Source organism: Diorhabda carinulata, chromosome 3, assembly GCF_026250575.1.
Source record: "Diorhabda carinulata isolate Delta chromosome 3, icDioCari1.1, whole genome shotgun sequence".
Classification (NCBI taxonomy): domain Eukaryota; kingdom Metazoa; phylum Arthropoda; class Insecta; order Coleoptera; family Chrysomelidae; genus Diorhabda; species Diorhabda carinulata.
Window position 1 is genome coordinate 34850895 of NC_079462.1, and position 20907 is coordinate 34871801.

The 20907-nt window shown below is 31.4% G+C and overlaps 1 protein-coding gene across 1 annotated transcript in view; it reads left to right on the forward strand.

The window, feature by feature from the left end:
- Nucleotides 1-7384: 7384 nt before the first annotated feature.
- Nucleotides 7385-20907, forward strand: part of LOC130892101 (protein cueball) — a 29153-nt gene continuing 15630 nt past the window's right edge. The window contains exon 1 of the mRNA XM_057797344.1: nt 7385-7589. Within this exon, the coding sequence (XP_057653327.1) occupies nt 7517-7589 (73 nt within the window). The 5' untranslated portion in view covers nt 7385-7516. The remainder of the gene's footprint in view (nt 7590-20907) is intronic.

The following is a 20907-nucleotide window of genomic DNA, read 5'->3' on the forward strand; positions in this document are numbered from 1 at the left end:
AAAAAGTTTTATTCAATAAAAAAAGTACAAATCCGAATATCAAACTAATCGCTCATTATTCTTTGATAAAAATGTTATAAATAATATCGCATTCAAGAATCCTATAATTATTATTAACAAAATTGGTTTCGGTACATTCACGTTAGGCAACTAACATTACAAGTGAATAGATGTAAAGAAACTTGACAGATTTTAATTTGCTCTTGATATCTAATAGGTAGGCAACACATTTTATTATTATGTATCTGTTAAATGAACAAGAACTGTATAAAAACACGTCTGTTATATTTGTATAATAAAGATCAACTATTACTCACTTTGCATTAAATTAGAATATCATGTCAATGTTGGAATTTACGAAAAAAAAAAAAAAATATTAGCACCTAGTATTTGATAATAACTATTTAATTATTTGTTTCCATATATGTATTGGATTAAAACTTGATTCTCAGATCAATTACTACTAATATATATATTTTTTGTTACTTATTATTCATGAAATTTCTAACTTTTTAATCGTATTGTAAAAATAGTATCATTGATTCATATCTTGTGACAAATGCTTTTTTGTAGAAACAATAATTAATATATGGAATGAGGTAAAAAAAACTTACCTAGTCAGTTTATAGTAGAAATTATCCTAACAAACGTCTTCTGGTTTTGTCATCATGTTGTACAATATCACTTAGTCCAATTAACTTTACACATAAACACTAATAATTACGTTGCGAAATATTTTGTAAATAAAAACTATCGAATTTGAATCGCGTTTTTTCCATCAATTCGTTTATTATTATTTTTTTAAAAGATAACCTAACCTCAAAAAAAAAACAACAGGTTGGAAATACATTATTATGAGATAACTTTCAAACCTATATTTAATATATCTTACCTTAACCCGAAAGACATACTTCATTTTTCACCACACGTACGCGAAAAACACCAATATGTAACAAATATTTTAAAAACCACGAAAAACAGACAAAACTACACTAATTTGACAATTCTGACAAGACATTTGAGTTCGAAACGGGAGGGAATGAATGCAGATGTCCTTTGAATGAGCCATGCCTGAGCACTCTTAACAGCGGCGTAACATGACGGGAAAATTATAAAGGACCAAAAAATAATATTTATTATACAGGGTGGAATAAAAGATATACATTATTGGGTAAATATTTAGAAGTGGGCTATACCCTAAACAAAATTTTTTTTCTTGTACAAACTCTAGACCAAATAAACTTTTACTGTATAATGTGGTCAGTCTGCTGTATCCTGTATGCTTCTTGGACAGCCACGGAGATGTAGTTTTGTACACCTAAACAAATTGTGAATCAAATATTCTATCGCGAATAACTGTATAGATTCTAGTGTCATTTCAGCCAATCTATTCGCCAAATCTATATCGTAGTGACTTCTTTTTCATAAAGTAACGCATTTTGAATCCATTGACGATATTCATACAACTGTAATGAAAATACTGTCGGAGGTTGCAGTTGAAGAATTCCTAGCTGGCCTGAAAAAATAATTGGCGTCGATGTATTAGTTTGGAAAGGAATTAGTTTGTAGCTGATTATTTTGTCACATAATATATAATTTTCTCTTAAAAAAAGTAACAAAAAAGTCAAACGACAGTCTTTGTTAAATTGAATACCTCCAAGCCCCTCGTAATTTTGATATTTCGATATGATAATATGATAAGAAATACGTGAGAGATTAATTGATTTAAAAAAAAAAAAAAATGTTTTTATAAAAATAGTGGGACTGCACGAGCACTTTGTGATATTCAGTACATACAGTGTGGGTAGATTAAAACATATAATTAATGGTATTAAATAAAGTTGGAATATTGATTTTAATATTTATTTTATTATTATTATTATATTATTTATTTTAATATTTATAACCATAATATTTACAGCTATATCTCGCCGATACATTAGATTGATTTTCATAAAGTCTTTTTGACATTCGTCTTGAAAATTAAAAATGCAGGTTCGGATCCAGGAGATCATTCTAAACTAACTTAATGAAAAACGTGTGTGGTTACGAAAGAGAGGATTCAAAAGAAATACTAATGAAAGGAAATAGTAGTAGTAGATTGAAATTTCGAATAATATCTCTGGAAAGGCAGGATAGACTGACTAACAGATTTCAGAACAATAGAAAATGGTTAGGTTAGGTTAGGTTAGGTTAGGATTTAGAACAGATTATATGAAAAATTGATGAATTTTCTAATTGAAAGCTAGAGAGAAATTGAGGACTTGAAAACGGAGGTAAAAGATAGGAAAAAGTGAAAATAAACTACTTCTAAGCTAATGTAGCGATTGAGTCCAATCAAAAGAAATTATTTAACGTTTGTGTTATTCGTTGATTTCACATTGGCAACGATGTCTAATCTATATTGTTACTAGTCAAGTTGTTGTTTATTTATGTTATTACCCCTGCTCCAAGCAACTACCAACTACCAGTAGTAGATACGCAAATAGAGAATTATGAAGAAATTTAATGAAATGATTCTGAAATAAAATAAAGAAATATTTCAGTTCATCCCAAAGTGGAGATTTCAATCACGAAACTAAAATTTTTAATACTAAACTCTACACTGTTATGATAAGGTCAAGAGTAAAGAATACGACACTTGGAATTGGAGCCTTCAGGGAGACCGTAGAGGATGACCAAGTGCACCACGTCAACATCCACAAATCGAGAAATTGTTTATTATGAATTGGTCCAGGTTCTATCTAAGTAATCTTGGTTTGGAAAGAACGAGGAAAGAAATAATGGATCTTCGTTGCGGAAAATTATTTTGGTCAATGGTTCGTTAGCGTTTGGAGTGAATTTCGTTTAATGACCCTAAAAACTTGATCATACCCATAAATACTGTTCAAATATATTTAGAGATATGATTATTCAATGATTTATTCAGCCATTTTGTGAAGTAATGTTATTTTAATTGATGATTGATGATAATGAGCTTCACAGTGCATCCTTTGTGACATTGTGCAAAGAAATTGTCATACAGAGGGAAGTTTATTTCGGAATTTTAACAATTCCTTTTATAGAATAGATTTGGAAGTCTCTTTCATACTAAAGATGAACTGAGGATTGTTTGTAAAATCACTTATCCAAGTTTGTAACTTATTATCGTTTACTTATCTTATAGTAAACGGTTTAGTTTAGTTTAGGTTTAGAGATAATATTTAATTCTATCATTTGCTTCGTGTTTAGCCCGTCCTATTTCTCAAAATTGTTTGCTTTTTCTTTATTCCATGTCTATCTAGGTGTTTGTCTTGTCTTCTTTTCCACTATATGTCCAAGGCATCTAATTTTTGTTGTTCAATTTTTTGCACTACGTCTAATTCGCGTATAATTTTATTCCCTATATTTTTCTCAGTATTTTCATTTCATACTTCGTTATTGTCTATTTTGTCTCAATTCTGTGAAAAAAGTTGATGACTTTGGTACAGAAAAAAGGAAGAAATGAAATTTTGAAAATTTTCAATACGATCTTCAGTGATTGTTAAGCACTGTAACAGCTTTAACCAGAACTGAAAGGAGTGTAAAAAATAATTTTTATTTTGTATTTATCTTATTGTCACAATCTTAAGATATTAAATTGTGATGTTATTTTTGTTGAACACCTTGTATACCGTACGAGAGGCAATCTCGTTGAGAAAATCAATTGATAAGTGAATAGATTAGTTTGAAAACTCTTTCGCAAGCATTCTTATTTCGATCGGTGGTTTTATAATTGTTGTAATTGTTTTTAAAATTGTAAAATGTCAAATACACAGGTAAGATTTACATTATAAAAGAAATTTTATCTAAATTTCCGAAATTTAATATATAACGTGAAAAGTGAAGAATATTAATATAAAATAAGGGGTGTTTTTCATAGTTACAGTATTCAGCATAGTTCAAAATATATGAGGCGTTTAAATGAGTAAAATATTTATTATTATTATTTATTTATTTCCACTATATCGTAGATGAAAAAAAAATCCTTATCGACCTTTTCCGTATAAAATTAATTTCATTATCACAAACTATTTTTTCGTCTCTCATTGCTTTGCAAATTTTTTTTTGGAAGGAATTTTTTATTGCAATTTCCAAGTTGTGTGAAATATCAGCACCAAAAATTGAATGAATGTTCATGATAACTAAAACCGCCATTTTTTTGAGTCAATTGCCATATACACTGTTAATAATCGAGACAATAACATACTGAAAATTCAGTTCAACTAAATATTAGGTTAAAACTTCGTAATCTGACACATAGATGTCGTTACTACTATGAAATCCATATGATTCTCAGTTAGATCTAACCTTCAAAGTAGACGTGTAGAAATTTAACAGCTGTTTGTAAGTGTTTGTAAGTTGTTTCATCAAAACTACGAGGACGATGCCAAAAATGCATGAATTGGATTTTAAATTGCTTCCACATCGACCGTATTCTTCTTGCCTCCAGCTACTTGTTCCTGTGCTTAGGCCTCAACAAGATATTCGCTGGACAGAAATTTTGCGTCGATGAAGAGGTTTCACCGAAACTGAAGCTTATGAGAATAAAGACAAATGTTACTAGAAAGTTTATCGCCTCCTTGACGTGTTTCGGGTGTTTTGCCATCCTGTTAAAACCGTACAATCGATCTTTCAATGTTATATCGATGATTATAGGCTACTAGAGAACTACTGAGAAGAATTTTGACCTCAACTAATTAATAAGAGTTTTTTGAATAAAATGAGGACACTATTTCACCCTTTTGGAACCGCGATCAGGGCTAATGCTCTTAATTAGGCTCTCTATAACATTTTCCCAAACAATAGACTTCAACTAAATCATTAAACAAAGATTTCATTGGCTTCTAGACTATTATTTGTTGTTATTTTCAGTGGATTTGGGTTCTTTGTTGCTCAATACTTAAAAGTTCTTAAAAATTACAAATTGTAGCACGTTTGCCTGTCAAAATTTTTGTGTCACTTGAACATATCTAAGAGTGCTTGTCCCCTACCAACTTAACTAAATTAAAAATTAATATAAACATGGCTACCAACTGTATAAAACAAAATAGTGTGAGATAGTTTCTTTGAGTATTTGTAGCATACGCTACGAGGCTTGTGGCTCTTACCTGTTGGAAGCCCATGAAAACAATTGCCAAAATGCTAACCATTATCCTTATTGAAGACTTATGACTGCTCCAGCCTTTAAAACACAACAAACAGTATTTTTTTGTGAATGTAGTAGTATTTTGTCAAAAGTTTGTACAAAGTACTGGTACAAGTTGATTATTGAAACCTTTAAAGCCAAAATCTTTACGTCAAATCTTCAATTAAGTTGCCGATTTTGGATCTTCTTTCTTATTCAGCAACTGCAGTGCCTTCGGTGCTCACTATTCACAGTCTTACAGTATGCGCAAGTAATAATGAACGTGGACTGATAAAGATCCATTGTTAATCGAATATTTAACAATTTGCAAACGTTGCTCTGGTGTAAGTATATCCAGAACGAAATGTCCAATCAAACTGAATGGAAAGAAACTATTAAAGTTTAATGAATTGTCAAATAAAGCAATGTTGCCAACTGAAAGTTGTCCACACTTAAAAACACAAATCTCGATCGAAAAATAATACTAACACGAAATATTATGAAAAGAAGTTCTTAGAGCAGCGCAAAGTATACAAGTAGAGTGAACTTGTTAAAGAGATCGGACTTCTAGAAACGTGCTGTTCAACCATTAAATGAGTAAGTGTGTTGACGACAGTCCAAAAACATCAATTTAGCGACGTGGAGAAGAATTACAAGATTGTAGACTGCGTCACTTGCATTTTCGGTGTCAAAAGCCGAAATATGGCAGATGGCACTGATGTGATTTAGTATTTTCACCTCAGATTATTATATTTAAAACTCAAAATTTAATTACATTCAATTCATAAAGTATAAATGCTCCAATGATTATAATAAGAATTATTCTCACATATTTTTATAGGAAGTATTCCAATACAAGAAAAAATTAATTATTTATACATAAAAATTTCCCATAATAAATCAGTTTCAATAAACAAATAAAAAACAAAACAAATCAATGTTAACTTCCGTACTTCCTTTCATACCACACGCCACTGTATACATCAAGCAACGTCGCATTATTATTATTTTTCATTTTTCTTCATATTATAAATTTCAAATACTTTTAATTAATAAATGATTATTATATTCTTTTTTATTATTTATAGGTAGATTAAAAGATTGAATTTAAATATTTCAATCTACTTATACAGTGTTGCCAATCGTATTCTAAATAGGTTAAATATCTGTGCTTTTATGTATTTGAAATAAGAATAAGTCCATGTTCAATTAAATAAAGAAAGAATAACATTACACCAACACATTTTTTTTAAATACTCAGTTTTTGAAACATATCACTATCAGTGATCTAAAATTTATAGAATTTTAAAACAATAAAAAATTGCAAATAAGTAGACAATTAGTACCATTGTCAGTAAATTAGGCAATTCCGAATTTGTACAGAGCAATACTCATGGTTGTTGTGAGCTACTCTAAATTAGTTCTTATAACAATTTTTAATAAGGTCCAATATTACCTTGTAAATACCCTCTTACAATACCCGGTTGTTGATATTTCACGTGGTATCGCTAAGAGCGAAGTATCATTGGTAGCTTGAAATGCCACATGTTCGGCTGATCTCTAAAGTGTATACTTAACACAAATTCCGTGAAAATAACGTCTATGAAATTTTTTTTCTCATTTATTCATTTTAGAAACTGTTGATTGATAGAAAATATTTTTCATTACAAAAAATTTCTTCGTATTAAAACAAATGTTTGTTGATAGGGTTAATCGAGCGTGTAGAAGTTGTTATTTCCAGAATAAATTGACCTTAAGTTTTTACATTGCAAGTTACTGGAGTCTTAAAGTATTATTTTGGATTTTGGAAAAAGAAAATATTTAAATGGTATTATTCTTCTATCAGTTTTGCTGAGTTTTCGTACAGAAATGAGTTCATTTTTATTCTTAAATATAACGAAATTATTCCATAAAAATATTCAAAGCCTATAATTATATCCCCTTCACAATATATTTGAGAGTGATTTGTTATATTATAACATAATTGCTTATTAAATTATATTCTGAGGAAGCTTTCATTGATTCCATTCTAGGAATATTTTTTTGTGGTTATATTTACGTCTGCCGAGTAGTAGCCATAACTATTTGTAGTAGTAGTAGTATAGCCAGATTTTGCGCACGACTCTACGAGTATTCTAGTTAACCAACAAATTTCTTAAGCTAATCCTGGTATATTTGGACACTTATTTAACTGGTCAAGTAATTATTATTAGTTCGTATCCAAAATAAAACTAATATAAAGGCACCTCATTTGGATAGTGTGACAGCTTTTGCTCGCAAATTTCCGTGCGGTGCGCATTGGATGTGCCTTTTATAACCTCATCCCTATCGTTATATTATATACATATTATCAATAACATTTGTTTCAAAATGTTAATAAAGTTAAGTGTTATTTTAATTTTGGTGAAAATATTTCATGTTAAGGGAAACCAACTTGACTGGGGTAAGTAGATTTTTGATTATTTTGAAAATGTGACACTTGCGCGCCATGGTGAGGATTAGTTTAGTCACGTAGACCTTATGGTAACTTCCTAAGACAATTAGTACATTGCCGATATTATGTAATAAAGGGCATATTCTTAATGTCATCCATTATAGTATTCGATAAGTACTTTAAAATTGATTTTTATAGAATTCTAATAACATTAATGAGTTTTTGTAAACTTTTCATTATTGAATTATATCTGATATACTATGCATAGTATATAATTGAAAATAATGGATCTGTGCTATTTATTAAGGTATTGAAAACAAATCATTACGTATCTAACATATTACATTTTATTTTTTTATTGACAATTATTTTTGGTTAACCTAATGTTATTATTATTATTGTAGATAGGATATCAATACCAACAGTTTATGATTTTTTAATTGAAAAAACTACCACGAGGTACATCAAAAATTAGTTTCTATATCCTTGAATAAAATATTTATGTTTTTGTTATTGAAATTGAAAGTTTTAAAGATATTTAGGTACAAAGATTTTTCTTACATTATCATCACGTGAGTACGACGAACATTGGGCATTAATCCAATTTTTCAGGAAAATAGAGTATGTGGATACATAAATGAATATGTATAAGTTGTTGTAAAATTTTTATTTTGGATACGTAATATTTATAATAATTTTTATAGTGGGTTTGTTTTCTTCAATATTTCATTTGGTTTTTTCAATTTTATGTATCTAATTAGGTATGTCAATATCATTAATGATGTTTTTATGACAAACAATTCCTTCCATTTGTGACCATTAACCAAACTTCATTAAACTCATTTCTTTTTGGTAAAATCTCTCTTACGCTTATGTTTGGTCACGAGAAATGGGGCGTGTGTAAAATGTAGAAAACGTACGGAATTAATTCTGTTAACCAGAGTCTTAACTATTCAAATTTGCACGAAATGAGTTTTAAGCGTTTTCAAATTTTCGAAGTTTATGCAGTCGTATATATTCAAACTAAGACAAGTCCTTTTTTGGCTAAGTTACATGCTAATTTTTTCCTTGTTATTATTATTAATAAAATATGAAAGATAGGGTGGAGACACAAAAAAAAATTACGAATGACTTGAACCAAAACGGTTAATGATTGATTCGCAGAAGTGTTTGCTAATCTAGGACCTCTAAAACAATTTCTATTCGTTGAAACGTTGTGCCTATTATCTGAAAATTCACGACGCCACTTGACAAAATTTGTTCTGCATGATGAGAGACGAAAGTATTTCTGAAAGGGAAAAAAACCAGGTGGTGTCATGTATTATAGAGTTGGTCATAGAAAATGTTGATGATATAATTTAAATTCTTAATTTATTGTCCAATAATTGCCCTATTCAGAATATGAATATGTTGGTAGTAATGGTTTATTTTCTATCACCAAATCTTCATGTTATAACTCACAAATTCTTGGCCAGAGCGTGAAAGAAAGAACGCCGTGGGATTGGCGACACCTTGTGTGATTATAAGCCGATTCATAAACTTGACTTTCCGTTTATCGTTTGCTATTACAAAATTTGAAACATTGATAGTTGCCGTTTGCGGATCGGTCTGCCGTTGGTGACCTTCAACATAAACAACTTTGGCCGTTTCTAGCAACTTTCGTAGTAATAAAACCAATCACATTCGTTTACGTTTGTCACGTAATTTTGACGTATGACGTTAGAAAGTGATGTTGAGGTTATTTCTGTTTCCGTTTGTTTGTTAATGGTGATCTCTTGACTTTCCTTGTTTTCTCGTCTTGACTCATAAAACTGAGTCAAAGTTAGTATGGTACTGAATCTTATATTCAAAGGGATCAAACAAATTTATTCTTATCTGGCCAGATCGGGGTACACGGCAGTGAACAAGCCGATCATCTCTTTCATTGGATCACAACCATAGATTTCCCAAAACGCCATCAATTCATGGTCGTAAAGAAATGGGAAAACGAGAAGAAATCTGAAACATGGAATAAGACCCCAGGTTCCTATTGAAGGGAGATTGCTAAAGGTGATATACTGGACACTTGGACACTATTTATCACTTGTAGACTTTGTATCGGCAAATGTTTATTAACATTTTTACCTTGTCCCTAACTTTGAAAAATCTACTTTAGTTGCAAAGTTTGATTTTGTTGTATATTCAAATGTTTAATACAAAAAATGGATTTGCATAAACACGTACTAAAACTGCATCATTTTTTTTATAGTTATGCTTTGATAAACATCGATTACAAGGTAAAATTTGCAGCATAGCGAATAATATAATTCAAATTCTCTCGAAATTAATATATAAAATAGAATTAAAAAATTATCATTATCTCGAAACAATGAACATTTCACCTTCGATCATCGATTCGCGGAAAGTTTTTTAATTTCTAACTAATTGAAATCACACTAGTATTGATCTAGATTATTATGATCTAGTGAACAGATCAGAACAAGAAATAATAAAAAATAATTCTGCAAATGCCATTGGAGCAAAGGGCTAAGATTCTTCATTTCCTACTGTTTTTAGCTATTTCTGTAACCTCTTTCCATGTTAATCTTAATGCAAGGATGGCTCAAGCTGCGAATAATGGCAATTCCACTTTCCCAATGAGGCAGCGCAATTTTGAGGTTTGTCCGGGAAACTTCAATGCGCCACATATTTGCAAATAACGTTTATTGGTCCAATGGTAACTCAGTAATCAATGCTGCAATCGATTCAAATCAGTATTATCTAGTTGACAATCTCGCGTTGCCAGTCGAGCCGTTTCGGGGACTGTTTCGCCTTGCTCTTGTGATTGAATAGCACGAAGTCGGATCATACTAATGAGGCATTTTTCACGTGCAGTTTCTTCTACTTCTTGAGTTCTTTCATTCGCAATGTTTCGAATCTTAGTTGCATTGCGGTTTTTTATGAACTGGTCAACTACAAAATTACGTTTAGCTTGTTACGTCCTACGGGAAGGGAATAAAAAATTTCCTAAATCCTTCTCCTGGTTCTAAGCTACCTCTTCACCAATTTTCAGACTTCGTACTGCCTCAATCGATAAGTAGAAGACCTAAACTTTTGTATAAACTAAACTTAAAACAAACGAAAGGTATCCTTTTTTTATTAAAACAAAAAAATGCTGTTGCCCTCTTACAAAACAGAGTTTTCCTGAAATACTGGCTATTTATAAGGTTTCAGTTTGATATTGACAGACACAGTAATGATACAGTTTGTTAATCAATTTAAAGCTTTCTGATAAAGTATAATTGTCCATGCGGGAAACAGGGAAACTTCAAGTTGATTCCGCAAATTTCCAACGAGTGGCCTTGCGATTTATTTATAGTATTCGCAAAGTCCAGACCATCCTTTGTATTTTCCCTTTATGATTGTTGCTTCAATTACACAGCATGATGATGGAAATTGTGAGGTGGTAATGAATGATCGCATTGAGATCCTCGACATTTTCGCTATATCTGGGAAAACCCACTGAATAAGCTTCTCTTTTGAGTGTGGGTAATGTGATGAATCCAGTTGAGGTGTCCACTGCGACCTTATTATTTCCAAAATCTAACAACTGCATGTTAGTATTAAAGTGTCAATATCACAAAGATGGAAGGATCGACATATTAGTTTGTTGTCAAATGTCAAATATTATGGTTTCGTTCAGAAATTTAATTTGTGACAAAACATCGAGGAAAACCAAAATTGTTGTTTTTATTTAATTTCGAATATTTTCATATTTATTTACCTATTAAACCTCTGGACTTGCACAAATAATTCAAGACCAAAATTAACCAAATTATGTTTTCAACCTCTAAAAAGTCTCTTTCTCATTTAACCGTCCTCGTACAATTGTCGAATTATACTTGAAATAAATTCGTTTTAGTCTGTACGTGTACGGTAATTTTCAACAGTGTGGACGGAAGTAAATTTTTAATTTATTCGTTATAAAAAATTGTGAGAATAATGAAAATCATATACGAATTTCTCGACGGTTTAATTTACATTTTAGTGTTACGTATTTTTGAACTTGAAGGTTATAAACGTTTTTTATGTACCTATTAAAAATATTTCTATGGAGGTTATGGTCTTCAAAATATTGATTCTAGTTGAAGAAAAATTTTTTTCCATAATTCATATTAACATAGTTCCGATTTCCTCATTTCATTTAATAGTAGCCTTCAGATTATACTTTAGATACGTAGTTTGATAAATGTAACTCTAAGCTTTCATTAAATTCAAACTTCCTTTGTTTCTTATCCATCGGCGGCAATTAATTTTATTAAAACTAAATTATATTTTTAAAAAATTTTGGATAATACTACAATGTAAATATTTAATATCTTCACAAAAAGTGTACTCAGATTGAGTATTTAGCAGTGTGGGCGAAATGTATTTTTCCAATTTGCTAGTATCGTTTCTTTTTCACTTAGTTATCTTTTTTCGTTTTCGCCCATCTCTATTTTTTCAACTAAGTATCCAGAGTAGCGTTCGTGTCAGCTACCAACATCGCGACGAATCATTGTAAAAAAAGCCTCGAAAATATCTGGTCCCAGGAATCGTGTTGACCAAGTACTGGATCCACTTTAAAGAAAAATTAGACTTATGTGAAATAAGTACTTCAAAACAAAACAGTTACTCAAAATGTGCATTCCACTAGAAAATTCTTGCGGCGCGGTTACAGAGTTTTCGCATTTTTTAATGTTATTTCGTTAATATTTTATACCAGGTATGAAGTCAATTTAAACTCCTGATTTCGCCATGTGTGATTTCTGGTGTTTCTTCTGCTCAAATAAACATTCAATTGGACGAATTTCAAAACGGAAGATGATTTTTTGAGAATTCTTAAAAAGCACAAGCTTTCAAGTTTCAGTAAATGATCGAGGATTACTTTGAATACAAATTGAATCATTCTACTGAAAAGAGGTTTCTGTATCTCAAAATTTATATTGATTTCTGAAAATACTTAACCTATAGGCCTGTTACTCTGAAAATAAATTATATTTGGAGCAGAATGTGATTCAAAATATTATTTATTTGTATAAAATAATCTTGTTGCTTTAACTACATTATTTTAGATAAAATCTGTCTCATAATTATATCCACATCAAGCAGATTATCGGCATTAACCTTATCTTTATAAATAAATAAATCTTTTATCAAATATCACTAATTAAAATTTCGAATATTTTTAGTCATTTTACATACGATTAATTTCGGTATATCGAAATATTTTTTGAAAAAAAAAATTATAAAGGTTCATATTTTGACGTATATTAATCTGCTAGGGCTATTTTGGAGAACGTGTTCCGGACCCATGCAGATTTTTAATATCATTTTGTATTTTTTTTAAATGAAACAGGGTTTAAGCTGCGAAAGTCGTTTTTCTAAATTTGAAAATTTGAAACTCGGTCACGCCATGTAATCTAAAAGTCATAGGGCAGCTTTCTTATATCTCACTTTCGAATTTCTAATGGAATTTAGATAGAAAATGGAAATTAAAATCATTGTATCCAGGTCTACCAGACACCACCTTCAAGAAGAGTGTGTTATAGTGATAAAAACTGTGAACACTGATTTGATGAAGCCGAAGATGATTCAAATGATATAGACGAAATCCTCGAAGATGACTAGTTACAAACTGAACATGGAGTTTCAGAAAACGAGGAAAAGGATATTGCTTGTGGAAACAGGGCTTCAAAAACTTAGCTTAGCACAGTTTGGACGAAACCTGCTAAACACCTGTACGGAAGAAATTATATAATAATATTGCGCTATTATTCACTCAAATCAGCATTGGGTAGGAAAAGTGATTTGGTGGAACTAAAAACTTTTTCTACTGATTTTTATTGTTTTCAAATTACATCATAAAAATAAACAAACTCTTTTTGCGACGGATGGTTCAGACGTGATATATTTCGAGCAATACTGACCCAAAAATGATTTTCCGTTCTTTTATCAGCTTCAAGGTTTTGACAATCCCGATGCTATACGTAAATCATTAAGGCAATTATTAAAATGTTTGTGGATTGATACAGCTACAAAAGACGATGTGCTAGTTAGTTTTAGAGATGGTTGTTGAGATGTTGTATTGATTAATGACCAAAATTGATCTAATCCTCAACTTTTTACCTGTTATAACACCTAATTTTCATTCAGAAGAGACAATTTAGTAACAAATACAAATGAAAAGTCGTAATAAAATAAGAATCTTGAGTAAAATTTTCTTATATTAATTGAATTATTGAAACTGCTGAATATTGCAGTAAGATAACCCTTCGTATAATATAATTTGATTGAAGTTGTAAAAAACGTTAAATTTCTGCTTTGTTTGCCAACAGCTCAAATTCATTCGAAGGTCTACGTGACCAATGTCATATAGTTACCAAATGCAACTTAGCAAAAATCATTGTTTGTTACACAAAATCTACAATCTACAACAAACAAATTCTAAAAATACTTACCTTGCTATGAATATTTGTTGCTCTTTATACTTATACAAAGGTGAGTAAGCGATGTTTTAAAGTTGAATATAAAAAAAAATATTTACACGTAGTTTGCTAAAAGGATTGACGATAAATTTTGATTCATAAGTAAAATTATGTAATTTTAGAAAAAAAAGCAAAGGTTACATTAATACAATTTTGTAATATTAAACCTATTTATACTATATACAGAGTGGGCCAAAGAAATAGATGATTTTTGAAAGACTTTTTTTCGATATGGTTTTAAATGAGTATACACTACTTAGAAAACTAATTTTAATAATTTTTTTGAAAAATATGATAATGTTATGTTCATTATCCAAACACTAGACAATAACACGGATACGACAAGTGAATCAGGACATAGAAATTTTTTTGACATGTCATTCTGCAGCTTCGTTTAGGGATACCAGAGCGAAATAGGGGCCAGTTTCAGAGACTTCTTTGACTTGGTGTTCTGCAGTTTCGTTTCCAAAGTAGGATGACAGCCATTTTCAGAGGCTTCTCTGTCAGGGTGTACTGAAGTTTAGTATTCAATGATCCTAGGGTGAGTTGAAAGTCAGTTTCAGAAGTTTCTTTGACATGTTACTCCATAGTTTCGTTTCTTTCACATGTTACTCCATAGTTTCGTTTCTATTGGTTCCAGAGAGAGTTGAAAGTCAGTTTCAGAAGTTTCTTTGATATGTTACTCCATAGTTTCGTTTCCAATGATCCCAGAGCGAGTTGAAAACCAGTTTCAGAAGTTTCTTTGATATGTTACTCCATAGTTTCGTTTCTTTGACATGTTACTCCATAGTTTCGTTTCTATTGGTTCCAAAGTGAGTTGAAAGTCAGTTTCAGAAGTTTCTTTGATATGTTACTCCATAGTTTCGTTTCCAATGATCCCAGAGCGAGTTGAAAACCAGTTCCAGAAGTTTCTTTGATATGTTACTCCATAGTTTCGTTTCTTTGACATGTTACTCCATAGTTTCGTTTCCAATGATTCCAGAGTGAGTTGAAAGCCAGTTTCAGAAGTTTCTTTGATATGTTACTCCATAGTTTCGTTTCCAATGATCCCAGAGTGAGTTGAAAGCCAGTTTCAGAAGTTTCTTTGATATGTTACTCCATAGTTTCGTTTCTTTGACATGTTACTCCATAGTTTCGTTTCTATTGGTTCCAAAGTGAGTTGAAAGTCAGTTTCAGAAGTTTCTTTGATATGTTACTCCATAGTTTCGTTTCCAATGATCCCAGAGCGAGTTGAAAACCAGTTCCAGAAGTTTCTTTGATATGTTACTCCATAGTTTCGTTTCTTTGACATGTTACTCCATAGTTTCGTATCCAATGATTCCAGAGTGAGTTGAAAGCCAGTTTCAGAAGTTTCTTTGATATGTTACTCCATAGTTTCGTTTCCAATGATCCCAGAGTGAGTTGAAAGCCAGTTTCAGAAGTTTCTTTGATATGTTACTCCATAGTTTCGTTTCTTTGACATGTTACTCCATAGTTTCGTTTCTATTGGTTCCAAAGTGAGTTGAAAGTCAGTTTCAGAAGTTTCTTTGATATGTTACTCCATAGTTTCGTTTCCAATGATCCCAGAGCGAGTTGAAAACCAGTTCCAGAAGTTTCTTTGATATGTTACTCCATAGTTTCGTTTCTTTGACATGTTACTCCATAGTTTCGTTTCCAATGATTCCAGAGTGAGTTGAAAGCCAGTTTCAGAAGTTTCTTTGATATGTTACTCCATAGTTTCGTTTCCAATGATCCCAGAGTGAGTTGAAAGCCAGTTTCAGAAGTTTCTTTGATATGTTACTCCATAGTTTCGTTTCTTTGACATGTTACTCCATAGTTTCGTTTCTATTGGTTCCAAAGTGAGTTGAAAGTCAGTTTCAGAAGTTTCTTTGATATGTTACTCCATAGTTTCGTTTCTTTGACATGTTACTCCATAGTTTCGTTTCCAATGATTCCAGAGTGAGTTGAAAGCCAGTTTCAGAAGTTTCTTTGATATGTTACTCCATAGTTTCGTTTCTATTGGTTCCAAAGTGAGTTGAAAGTCAGTTTCGGAAGTTTCTTTGATATGTTACTCCATAGTTTCGTTTCCAATGATCCCAGAGCGAGTTGAAAACCAGTTTCAGAAGTTTCTTTGATATGTTACTCCATAGTTTCGTTTCTTTGACATGTTACTCCATAGTTTCGTTTCCAATGATTCCAGAGTGTGTTGAAAGCCAGTTTCAGAAGTTTCTTTGATATGTTACTCCATAGTTTCGTTTCCAATGATCCCAGAGTGAGTTGAAAGCCAGTTTCAGAAGTTTCTTTGATATGTTACTCCATAGTTTCGTTTCCAATGATCCCAAAGCGAGTGGAAAGTCAGTTTCAGAAGTTTCTTTGACATGTTACTCCATAGTTTCGTTTCCAATGATCCCAAAGCGAGTTGAAAGTCAGTTTCAGAAGTTTCTTTGATATGTTACTCCATAGTTTCGTTTCCAATGATCCCAAAGCGAGTGGAAAGTCAGTTTCAGAAGTTTCTTTGACATGTTACTCCATAGTTTCGTTTCCAATGATCCCAAAGCGAGTTGAAAGTCAGTTTCAGAAGTTTCTTTGATATGTTACTCCATAGTTTCGTTTCCAATGATCCCAGAGCGAGTTGAAAACCAGTTCCAGAAGTTTCTTTGATATGTTACTCCATAGTTTCGTTTCTTTGACATGTTACTCCATAGTTTCGTATCCAATGATTCCAGAGTGAGTTGAAAGCCAGTTTCAGAAGTTTCTTTGATATGTTACTCGATAGTTTCGTTTCTATTGGTTCCAAAGTGAGTTGAAAGCCAGTTTCAAAAGTTTCTTTGATATGTTACTCCATAGTTTCGTTTCTTTGACATGTTACTCCATAGTTTCGTTTCCAATGATCCCAGAGTGAGTTGGAAGCCGGTTTCAGAAGTTTCTTTGACATGTTCTTCTGCAGCTCCAGAGTGAAATTGGGGTTAGTCTTAGAGGCTTCTTTGACATGTTTTGGATTATTGGATGGTCGGTGAAAATCGTTTTATTTGATTGTATGTAGGAAAAAATCATTGCATATAGCGATATATTTGAATTGTTTAATTTTTTCCTATTTTATGTCAAATAATTGTAAAGTTTACTCAAATAACATACACTTTTACATTACATTCTTAATTGGAAGATGATAATTGATTTTGATTAATAGTTGAAATTATCATGAACTCGTTTGGTTTATTCAAATTTCTATAAAATGGTGCCTGTGTTTAATACTGATATTAACGGATACTTTTGATTATTTGAACAATGAGTCTTTTAGTATGTAAGTACGCAATCAACCTTGAAACCATTTCGTGTAGTCACATTTTTAGATCTAATATAAAAATCTTGTTTCTCAATTTATTGTTAAAAATCTTAATATTTATAAGGATCTAATTTGAAAATCCACTAAATTAATTGCAATTACACATTTACCATTGTGAGGTTTATGGTAATTCTTTACAAACCTATTGAATTATATATTATAATTGAAATGTGCCATAAAATAATACCGTGCATGTAATTTTTTTATGAAAATTCATAGTTCAAATCTATAGGAATTGACAAACCGCGGGGATTTACAAAGCCGGAAAAAAATTGAATTATTGAAAAAATTGATACATGCTTCTCTCTCATGATATGAAATGGTTTGCCTAAAATGGATTCGATAGAAAATTTCATTCTATTTCAGAAAAAATTTACGCAAATCAATTTTTTTGGCCGGGCAAAAGCCTTTTTTTAAAGTGTGTACCGAGGGAGGAAATTTCTTCCTCCCGATATATATGTACATAATACCGTGAAAGTGAATAAAAAATTACTTAAAAGGCAATATTTTACTAGAAAGTTTGTGAGGATCTAATGACACCTTGGCTCCGTCAGCTTTGCAGCGCAACCTGAAGAAGAAAATTGAAAATATTTTAGGGGACGATGGGCCAGTAGGAAATAGAGGTCAAAAAGTATTCTGTCAGACTGAAGCTTACGAATAGTGCTGGTATTTACAAATATAATGAATCTAGGGTTGAAAAATCAATTATTAATTAAAAGAAGTACCTAAAATCAATACAATTTATTAGTGAAATTAAATCAAAAGGTTCAAGAATTGAAAATATTAAAGAATAATCGTTCCAAATCCTTTTAGTAATTAATTATAAATTTTACAATCGATATCAGCTGTACCGAGTTTCTTATTACTGTTTTTGCGACTGGCAGATTTGAAAAATATCGGGTATCTTGGCCTACGTGACGAAAAGCATGTAACTTAACTCTCCGTTCACATGGTATCGATTGAAAAAGCTCGGACAGTGCTCTCGAGCTTTTGGGTCTTTAATGAATTGATTTGTACAAATGAATTAAAGATTCTATTTATTGCGATGGACGCTATATCGATTATTGTTGACTTAAACACGCATAATATACAGAATGTTATTTTATAACTGAGATTCATTTATATTTATTAGAATGAATGAAAGTATTTGGAAATTATCATATTTTATATATTCTAATCAAACAATGAATATATAAACGAAAAAATTGTTTTCCAGAATATTCTACTTGCTCTTGAACCAAATTTAGAGCAAATCGTTTCTATAAATTTAACCCTGGACCATCTAGATTCTCCTCCTTGATCTGCAAAAATATACAGACTAAGAACTTTGGGATATCCGAAAATCCTGAAATTTTCAATTGGTTAAATCTTGGGAGCTCTTCAAGCGATCCCACCTCGTTTTATCAAAGAATCCGAAACCCTCTACTACAACGTTCTAACAAAGGGTATCAATTTCCATCGATTATTTATTTAATACAGCCGCTGTGGCCACTGCAGGTTAAATCCGTTATGCCCTTTCTGTAATGCGTCAAACCACACACATCCTGCAAAAATTGGTTCATCACCCACTTCCAGGAATTGTTTCAGTGGAAACCACAAACTTGTTACGATCCGTCTACAGGTTGGACAATCCTGGTGACAATTATAATGAACACCATAGACCTAAGCAAAGACCTAGTTAGGATCTAGCTCTCAAGATATTCAAATTTTTTATTGCAAATTTTGCATCTGGAACGTATTTTGTTTTTTATGTGCAGAAATGGAAAGGAAATCGTTAGAAATCCAATCAGACTCATTAAATCAATCTTGTTGAAGGTTAAAAATCCATATGTTTGAGCAGAGGTGTTGGTGCTTGCATACTGATAATGAAAACAGACAAACAAAAAATTTGCTTCGATGTGTATCTTTTGCGAACAACTTCCATTGGATTTAACTAGTTTGATATTTTGTTGCGAGGCATTGGTCCAACCAAATAATCATCTAGTATCTTTTTGATGCATACTAATAACCAAAGATGTCCCGATGTCATGGTATGTCACATGACGATTTTGTTTATCCAGTCAAAGACACAAAATTTTGCACTGGAGTTTAATTGCATCAGCTTTTCGCAGAAACTTCATCACTATATAGATGATTTAGTTCATTTTTGTCATCTTATGAATGTTACGTTTTGAATAAAATAGTACAAAAGTACAAATTTTAAGTTACAGCCGTTTGTTTATTGTATCTTTTCAACGTCACTGATAATATATTTATCTTTGACTGTGTTTTCGACGTGGTAAAATCCAACCAAAATAAACATCAAAGTTCGATCTAAAAATGAGAATTGAAAAATAGTTTGCGTTGAATAATAATCGATTTTCCGCCATTATCGTGACATTATTTGTTTATTAAGCTAAAAGATATTGAGGCAGGTCAAAAATCATTTTTTATCCGGTTTACAAGATTAGATTTGTTATGGTCATCATAATAGGTATTGATTTGTGAAATCAAATCGTCGTTGGAGATATTTAATCTTGTTGGTTAATGAAAAGTTATCATTTGAGGGTAGATATTCCAAAAGGGGTGGATATATGAAGAAATAGTGTCTAATTCGTGGAAACTACAGCCTTGCATTGTACTTTTTCCTTCACCAAATTCGATTTTTTTTTACGAATTCTTTTCAAAATTAATCCAGGGGAATCATACATGAATGTTTCCTAAACCCAATCTCTAGGTTGATTATTTCATCGCTCATTTTCCTATCCTTTAATACGTCCTTTCATTGAACGATTCCTATCCTTTAATTCGTCCTTTCATCCTAACGACTCCTATCTTTTAATTCGTCATTTCATCGAACGATTCCTATCCTTTAATTCGTCTTTTCATCGAACGATTCCTATCATTTTTAAATCCTCATCTGCTTTTTTCAGCTTTCTTTTATTCTCTGGATCAACTTCATCACTAATTTTGCGTTCCTATCTCCTTTACACAAAGCCGATTCATTTTATTCTTTGTTAATTTTCTTCTCTTTATAAATTATCCTCCTTATAATTTTTTTCTTCCAGTAGCATTTATTTTAGAATTTACTTTATTCTCGTTACTATTAAAGCCGAAATCCACTAGTAACACGCCACGCCACCCCACGCCACGTATCCAATATGTGTGCATATGTTTTTCATTTAATATGTCTGCTTATACACTCAGACCACGCCATCCCACCGGGAAGATTCAAAATTTTGAGATGTAACCGACGCGTGTGAATGCCCCTCTCTTGCCTTTATATTCCAATTATTGGAAACATTTCATCGCATTGGTTTGATATTGATTCTTCTGATAACTCTAGGTCATCAGACAAACTACTAAGGCTCTCCATAACGTACATGGCGTGGGGTGGCGTGGCGTGTAGTGATTGTACTTTATAGAGCTGCATATCACATAATCAAAATAATTCAATTTACGTTTGCCAAAAAAAAAACCTCGAAGTTAAACGATAAACTCCCGCTTCCAAACGTTTGAT